The following is an 8,616-nucleotide window of genomic DNA, read 5'->3' as shown; positions in this document are numbered from 1 at the left end:
GCGAACGAAATTTCTAATAAAATTTCCTAAAATTCTATTGATCGATATTTAATGAAAGATCTTTTTTTTATTTTTATATTATTTTTTTTTTTTATATGCCAAAAATTTCGCAAAAATTAGTTATTTCCCTCTTGTACATATAAACAAGTAAGAGTGCTATATTCGGCTGTGCCGAATCTTATATACCCTTCACCATAGTGAATTTTAAAGTCTAGTTAATAAAAACATTAAAAAAATTTGAGTCGATTTAAGCCGAATGTTTCGGCGGCGGCTCAAGCAACTAAATATAGTTCGGCGGCGGCTAAGCTCCGACTCGAAGCCGGTCGACTTCGACCTCTGATTCATTGCTGGTAAACATTGTATTTTTTGTATGTTTGGATTCCAAACATACAAAAAAAATACACAGCTGAATAAAACCAAATACATCTACACACACACGTGTACATAGAAAAAGATGTACACGTGTTTTTGTTGCTTTTTTAACAATTTTTTGATGAAATTTTCAGAGGTTGTCTCGGATTTTTGCTCATATCTCCGTTATTTACCGACCGATTTTGCTGATTTTAAATAGCGATCTTCTCGAAAGCATGTCTAATAGAATTATTGAAGATTCGGATCTCGCCGATATCTGGGGTCCTCTAAAAACTGATTTCAACAGACAGACAGACGGACATGGCTTAATCGACTCCGCTATCTATAAGGATCAAGAATATATATACTTTATAGGGTCGGAAAATTATATTATAGAAATTACAAACGGAATGACAAACTTATATATACCCTTCTCACGAAGGTGAAGGGTATAAAAAGTTATGTAAATATGACCTTTTTATTTTATTTATTAAAGTTTATTCAATATTTATAAATTTCTGTGTTTATTGCACAACCCTGATTTAATATTACAACTCTAATTAGGGTTTTGTCTTCGCTTATTTAAATTTTCACATATAGATGGAGCCATCGATGACAGCTGTTTTTGACACTAGCAAAATGTCAAAAAAACAATACTGACAACTGCAGCAAAATGGACTTCCTCTTTTTCGATACGTTCGCGTTCGTGTAAAATTGTTAAAAATTTTCACAAAATAAATCTTAGGTAATCTTTGTGAAAATCTACTAAATTTAAGTGAAATTATGTGAAATATCAACGGCATTTTCTCAACTATGACATGAGAATATAATTTTATTAAGATTAAAGTGAAATATGTGAACAATTTGTAAATTTCTAAAACCCTAGTAAAATATCAAAAATCGCTGTCGTCTGGATATATGTTTACACAGACTTTTGAGAAAAATTCCTGAATATAGTTAATAAATTGTCTGTGTTCCCTGTGAATAATGAACAAATGTTTTACTTAAATTGTTAAAGCTATTTAAAGATGAACAATGTTACTTTGAAAATTGTTAATCAATCAACGGGCCGGTGTTGTATTTGTTTATATGACTTTCCAGGCGGCTAGACAAATGTCATTACGCCCTCACGCGTATTTTGTAACAGCAGTTAATTAATGGTTTATTAGAAAGAAGTTTACATTTATTATAAGAAATATCTTTAATGTGGCATAATGACTATTTTTGAACAAAAAAAGCCAAATTTCAATTTTTAACTTGTTTTTCATATAAAAAAAATAAATATTAATAATTTCCTATTATGTTTTTTTGCAGCCATGGTGCGTATGAACGTATTGGCCGATGCCTTGAAATGCATTAACAACGCTGAAAAGCGTGGCAAACGTCAAGTCCTCCTCCGCCCTTGTTCCAAAGTCATCATCAAGTTCTTGACTGTCATGATGAAACATGGTTACATTGGTGAATTCGAAATTGTCGATGATCATCGTTCCGGCAAGATTGTTGTCAACCTCACCGGTCGCTTGAACAAGTGCGGTGTTATCTCTCCCCGTTTCGATGTTCCCATTAACGATATTGAAAAGTGGACCAACAATTTGTTGCCCTCTCGTCAATTCGGTTATGTTGTATTGACCACCTCCGGCGGTATCATGGATCACGAAGAAGCCAGAAGAAAACATTTGGGAGGAAAAATTTTGGGTTTCTTCTTCTAATTAAAAAAAAATAAAACTACAACAACAACAATTGATGCATCAATACTGTTTACAAGGCGGCATTAACAAACAACAACATGTGTTTGTGTGTGACGCGTGTATGTTGTTTATTTTTTTAATAAAAAACCAGATATTTTATATTAATTATAAAAGGAAGTGATTTTGCTTAATTTTAAGCAAGGAGAATAAAAATATTAAAAAAATAAATTTCTTGTGAGTTTTCTTTTTTATTCAAAATAGAAAATGCGAAATACCTTATAAATTCATAACTTAAATAAATCTGTAATTGCAGTGTGATACATCTATCTAACTTATATAGGTATACATTTATTCGAAATCATTACGCGAAAGTTGTTTCATGCAAAATATTTACAAATCGAATTTTAAAGATTTTTTAATTAACAAAATCTATGGAAATCTTTACCCCGGTTTATAAATTAGATTTTTGTATGAAAATTTTGTTTTATAAAATGAAAATGTTTGTGAATAAGGGTATTAATGTTATTTGAATGAATTTATACGGAATTGGTAACTAATAATATCAATTGTGTGAAAGGATCTTATACGAATTTCTAATTAAAAAAATGTTTAACGTTTTGCGAAAAGTTCTATTATAAATTCTTTATGTAGTTATAATATAAAAAAGCATACTTTTAGGATGCGTAAAATTATTTTTGCTGAATATAACATGTTAGCATATACTTGGTTAACTATTTCGTTACCAAATTGTTATTTACGATTTCAATTCGTATTTTCAAAACAACTACATATTTAATTATATTTTTAGTTTAAACAAAATTTTAATTTTGACCTTTATACATTTCTAGTGCTGACACTGCGGGAAGTTTTGCTATTCTTAATTATTGTTAATTGATAATGTTCGTGTAATAGTTTAATAATTTAAATATAGTTATTTAATTGAAATCAATAATGGATAATAATTGCTGCCCAAATCATTAAAGGAATAAATTTAAGCTTGTAGGTGTGTTATTCGTACCAAATTGCTTTGAAACAAATAGAAGAACATTTAATGATCTTATTCATAATCTTTATAGAATATACACTTTATTGAATATAAACCTTAACTAAGTTAAGGTTTAACAAGCAAGTAGTTGATCGCTAACATAAAGTTACTTAAGTTATATTCGTGTACATTGCTCATAATACATACATTAATAATTGAAATAGGTCGTCTTAATATATATGACTATTTTAAAACTTTATATAGGTATTCACCTGCTCTAAAGTGATACTTTATATTATTTACGTTTAAATAATTAGTTTATTTATTGTTGAAATTAAATTTTAATCCGTTGTTAGCTGCAAAAGGGATGTGACGTGATCTGTTAAACCATTATTAAAATTCAACCGCAACGTACCTATACAAATGTTTGAAACAAAACAAATTAAATACATATTACTCACTTACAAATTTGTTTAGAATGTTAATTATAGAAGTTTAAAAAAAGATTCACAAATATAAAATTTTTCATTATAAATTAAAAAAAAATAGAGTTTTTAAAATTTCACTACAAAATAATAACGATTTTAATACAAAAAGATCAAATAATATTTAATTTCAACTAATTTGCAGTTAACTTAAAATCATTTATAAGTACTTTATTACACTTCTAATGACCTTTTAATCGTAATGATCTCTATTATTATTGTCTTATTATAATTTTGACAAAGAAACTAAAATTAATTTATTTATTAATGTTAATACAGATAGATGTATTTCTTATCTACAAATGTATTTGGTGGAATATTTTTTGAAATTACATATTTATTTTTAGTTTAATTAAATATAAAATATACATACCATGTTTACTATTAATATAACTATTAATCAATTATTTACTTGTAATAATAAAGCATATGTTTAGATTTTTAGATTAAATAAATATATATAATTAAACACATATATAGGTACTAATTATTAGCAAATCCTTTTCCTTGAAAGACATCTGTTTATATTTCCCATTTATATTTAATTTACATATATGTTCATATGTATGTATGTATGTATGTATGTATGTATGTATGTATGTATGTATGTGGAATATTATTCCACATTCATATAAAATGTGTGAAATTATTAATTGCACTAACATTACCGTGTGTGTAAAAAAATCAAAATTTTTAATACATACATATTTTGGTAGATTTAAGTCCTGAAAAACAAATTAGAAATATAAATAATATTTTTTTTTATTAATTATTTTTACTAGTAAGTAAAATGTCATAAATCCGAATGCAGTAATAAGAATGCTCTTACTTTTATAGTACATTAGCACAAATTCTCCATTCTATATTGACATTTTGTATTATTATTTTTTAATTGCTCGATTGGAATTTTTACAAATAAAAGATTTTTATTCAAGCTTTAACAAATACACAAAAATTCTTATTATATAATCTAGTTGTTTGAGCCGTTAGAAAATTCAAAAAAAGTCGGTCATGCCCTACCAAATAATACCCTAAGCCGGTGATTATCGTTTTGTTTTTGCTATACACCTTATTTGTGAATATAGAATCTGGTTAAAATATTAAAAATCCGAAAAAAAACTTTCCTAAATTCAACTATTGACCGCTTCGCATAAAAAATTGTAATTGCTTCACGATAATATATAATATGACCTTAAATTTAATTTCGAAAGGGTCTATTATACATATGTACGTATGTACTATACATTATACATATGTATGTATGTATTTATACAAATAGTTTTTTGGTCGAATTTGAATTGCTAAATCATGAAGCGATTTATACCAATTTTAAGTAATTGGCGCAATTCTTGAATTATCTCAAGAATTGCGCCAAATATTTTGTAGGGTACATAAACTTGTTTTATGGAGAGTGACGAATAAAAAAGGCAACGTTCATTTCAACTTTTCCGTAATGGTTTTGCACACTACCACCACTTTTTAGATAAATATTGTCACGCAAACTAGTGTGAATAAACAAGTTTTTTCTTAATATTTTACTATGAAAGCAAAATACTCATTCACATTGCACTTAACATTGAAAGTGTAGATGTTTTTTATGAAATAAGGAAATTAAAATCACAACCACATGAAATTCTATTGCTACGGTTGCGGTGGTTTGTGGGTCTGTGTGTCATTTTTAGAATAATGAAAAATAAAAGTGAGAATGCAGCTGATCGTGTGAATGAATTTGAATAGATAATTAGCAAAACAATTTTATATTATTTTCATTATTATTACTAACAGAACGCTAAAATATGGGTATAAAAATAAACAATTTCACAATTAAAAAGTACCTAGTATAAACTTTATACTATAAAGCAATAATATACACACATATCACACACTCTATATATATACTATAGTCTATAGACGGAAAATTATGCTAAAGATAAAAATATATACGTATTTTGTTAATATTTAAAGTAGAATTAAAATATTACGTTAGAGAAGGCTCGTCATAAATAATTAAAATTCAGATATTTTAAGTAATTTATTCTTTTAAAAAAATTAATATTCCCCTAACAAAGCTTTGCTTTGCAATAAAAACGGACAATTGATTGTTTTCTTCATATTACATTGTAGTGAATTAACAATATTACCAAAATCTGTTTATCGTATACGCTTTTCTCGAATCGTTTTGCACGAGCCGAAAAATACGAAGAATCTAAAGAAATTCGATTGGAGCAACTACGGATTTTTGGTCTATCCTAATGTAGGTAGATCGTTTTCAAACGAATACTTTTATAGTAAATGTGTTCATAATTAATAAGCTCCGATATTTTTAATTTTATCAGCCTTAAAAAGGTGTTACCTGATAAAGAATTCCACCATGTTTCTTAAATGCTATCAACAATAAAACGTTTGCAAAAATTAGCAACTAATAAATAATATAAAAGTTCAAAGTCAATTGTTCCAGAAAAGCTTTTTGTATAGAATTATAAAACAACAAAAAAGGTCTATGTAAATGATTAAGAAACATATGTTTAATTTTTGTTTTTGAATACTTGTTTATTTTGGTTTTGCTTGCAAATTAAATAAAAAGACATAAATACAATTCATGTAAATGTCATGTTGGTTCTCTCTTAGCCATTCGGTCATTAAAGCTAATAAGGAATTATTGTATAATAATTGGTAAGAGCATTAACAACATGAAGAAACTGCAAACCTAAACAAAGATTTAACTTTGTCCAGGGCCTCTTTTAGGTATGATATTTTTTAAGAATATATATAAAATAGTTGTTTTTTATGTATTTAAATGTTAATGTAGTTATTGATATTTTAAGGAATTAATAATGTAGACAAACTGGGTGTAAAAAATACCAAACGTATATTTACTGCCAGAGTTAAAACATTTGATATTTTCTTCATTAAATACTACAATATAAATGTTGAGTTATTATGCTGATTTATGTAGATGTTGTTCATCATAAACGCGGTTGTTACAACAGCATTTATGAAGCGGCAGCAAAATATTCCTTAGATTTTTTGGGATCGGCGACCATGGTTTTTTGTCCGGGCTTCCAGTTGGCTGGGCAGACTTCACCGTGTTCATCGGTGAATTGAAAGGCCTGCACCAAGCGAAGAGTTTCATCGACACTGCGACCAACAGGTAAGTCATTGACGGTCATTTGGCGCAAGTTTTGGTTTTTGTCAATGATGAAGAGACCACGGAAGGGAATACCGGTTTCTTCATCCAATACACCATAATCACGAGCGATTTTCATGGATTTGTCGGCCAACAATGGAATATCCATTTCACCCAAACCACCTTGTTTGCGTGGTGTATTGATCCAGGCCAAGTGGGTATACTGGCTGTCAGTTGAGCAACCAATCACTTCACATCCGATGTTGCGGAATTCAGCAGCGCGATCGGAAAAAGCAATAATTTCAGTTGGGCAAACAAAGGTAAAGTCCAAAGGATAGAAGAATAATACAACATATTTGCCTTTGTAGTCAGCCAAAGAAATGTCTTTGAAAACACCGTTTACGACGGCGGTACCTTTGAATTGGGGAGCAGCTTTTTGTAATTGGGGCATCTAAAAAAAATAAAAGTAACATAAATAATTGGTTTTAATACTTTACACTAAAGGTAGGAAAATATGTTAATGTAAAGAATAATGGACTTGATACATTTATAATTTATATTTAACTTATATAATAGGTATTCAAATAATCTTTAATCAACTGCTTGGAGATTGTCTTGTTAATATAGTTTTAAATACACCTATAATTTAAAAAATTTCTACACTATTTTTTCTCTAGGTTTTAGTCAATAATATTCACATTTATTTCACATTTAACAAGTCTAAATCATAAATGTGTGTATGAATCTTAAATTAATCTATAAAAGCAGCTTTCTTTTAAACTAGAAGTTTGCATAGCGAATGTAACCTTATCAAACAATAAATATAATTATGGAATTTTCTATAAAAAAAATAAAACAGAAATAGCGAATAATCAATTTTGATCTGAAGAAAGAGTAGGCAGTGTTAAAAACGTACATTGCTACATATGTAGTTTTTGAATAGGTATCTTAATGGAAAAGTTTACCTGATAGCTAACAAAACATCTTGTTTCTTAATACATATTTATTGAAATTATGAAATTAACTTAGTAATTCTTGGGAAAAACACATTTTAGAAACAAAAACCGGTTTTTATTTTAGGGACACATCGGGGTTTTTATTTAAGAACTTTAACCTAATACATACACAAAGTACTAATAAAAAACATGATTGCGGAAATTGTAGAAACAATAGTTTGTGCAAAAAAAAAAACAATCAAAAGGGAATCATGACACAGCAAAACACACACAAAAACCAGACACACTCGTAAGCTATTAAATAAATTGAGAAATACGATTTTTATATTCGATAGAATTCTAAAATTTTCTATGAACCTTGATAAAAAAACACAAATCATCATAAAGATGAAGAAGTCTATTTTAAAATGTTAACACTTAACCAAACATTACAAATTGTACATTACATTAATCATATTGTAATTAGGTTTTTCAAATTTAATAATGCTCTTTAATTCTAAACAATTCATTTAACGATTTTGTTGTTATTCAGCACTTACCTTTATATTTTTAAATTATAAAACTTATATTTCACTTTAGGATCAAACACGCGACTACGCTTTCAAAACGTCCGTCTCACGCAAATGAAAATTCAAGAATGACAATCAAATATTTTTTTACGTTTGCAAAAAGCATAATATTGAATTATAGGTTGCATCGACGGCGCACATAGAAAACCAGTGCGAATTAATTATAGTTTTTATATAGAGAGTTTGACAGTATGACTACACTTAAAGTGCCAGCAAGCTGTCAAAATCCATATATAAAAAAGAAAAATTGGCAGCACAACAATCAGCTGTTCACTGATTACTGATGTTAACACAACCTTGTAAATAGCAAAAATAAACTTTTTTTAATAAAAAAAACAATGGCGCAAAGCCGGCAAAAAATGGCATATTTTTTTTGCCAAGGTAGAGTTTTATAGTTGAAACGAAAAGTCGACTTTTGAACTTTTCGACTTTTTGCATTTAATAAATAGTTTACT

General features: G+C 27.9%; 2 protein-coding genes across 3 annotated transcripts; one reads left to right on the top strand and one right to left on the bottom strand.

Annotated features, from left to right (window-relative positions):
- The first annotated feature begins 944 nt into the window (after positions 1 to 944).
- LOC111678966 (40S ribosomal protein S15Aa) lies at positions 945 to 2,267 on the top strand. Its single transcript, XM_023440436.2, has 2 exons — positions 945 to 1,096; positions 1,666 to 2,267. Exon 2 carries the CDS (start codon positions 1,668 to 1,670, stop codon positions 2,058 to 2,060), a length of 393 nt encoding a protein of 130 aa, XP_023296204.1. The 5' UTR covers positions 945 to 1,096; positions 1,666 to 1,667; the 3' UTR covers positions 2,061 to 2,267.
- A 3,766-nt stretch (positions 2,268 to 6,033) lies between these two features.
- On the bottom strand, positions 6,034 to 8,288 carry LOC111678965 (peroxiredoxin 1). 2 transcript variants are annotated; one of them, XR_006940143.1, is made up of 3 exons: positions 8,132 to 8,288; positions 6,427 to 7,087; positions 6,034 to 6,371 (listed from the first exon to the last, which is right to left on the bottom strand). XR_006940143.1 is itself a non-coding variant. In XM_023440435.2 (2 exons), the coding sequence occupies exon 2, from the start codon at positions 7,085 to 7,087 to the stop codon at positions 6,503 to 6,505; it is 585 nt and encodes a 194-aa protein (XP_023296203.1). In that variant the 5' UTR covers positions 8,132 to 8,288; the 3' UTR covers positions 6,034 to 6,502. The 2 variants fall into 2 exon arrangements, 1 of the variants encoding a protein (XP_023296203.1); XM_023440435.2 differs by having other exon boundaries at positions 6,034 to 7,087.
- Between the last annotated feature and the right edge of the window lie 328 nt (positions 8,289 to 8,616).

The sequence above is a fragment of the Lucilia cuprina genome, chromosome 3 (assembly GCF_022045245.1).
Source record: "Lucilia cuprina isolate Lc7/37 chromosome 3, ASM2204524v1, whole genome shotgun sequence".
In the NCBI taxonomy this organism is placed as follows: Eukaryota; Metazoa; Arthropoda; class Insecta; order Diptera; family Calliphoridae; genus Lucilia; species Lucilia cuprina.
This window is presented reverse-complemented; position numbering and strand designations above follow the sequence as displayed.

Coding starts and splice junctions, on each gene's coding strand:
- LOC111678966 (XM_023440436.2), top strand. CDS start 1,668: ATGGTGCGTATGAACGTATTGGCCGATGCCTTGAAATGCATTAACAAC.
- LOC111678965 (XM_023440435.2), bottom strand. CDS start 7,087: ATGCCCCAATTACAAAAAGCTGCTCCCCAATTCAAAGGTACCGCCGTC.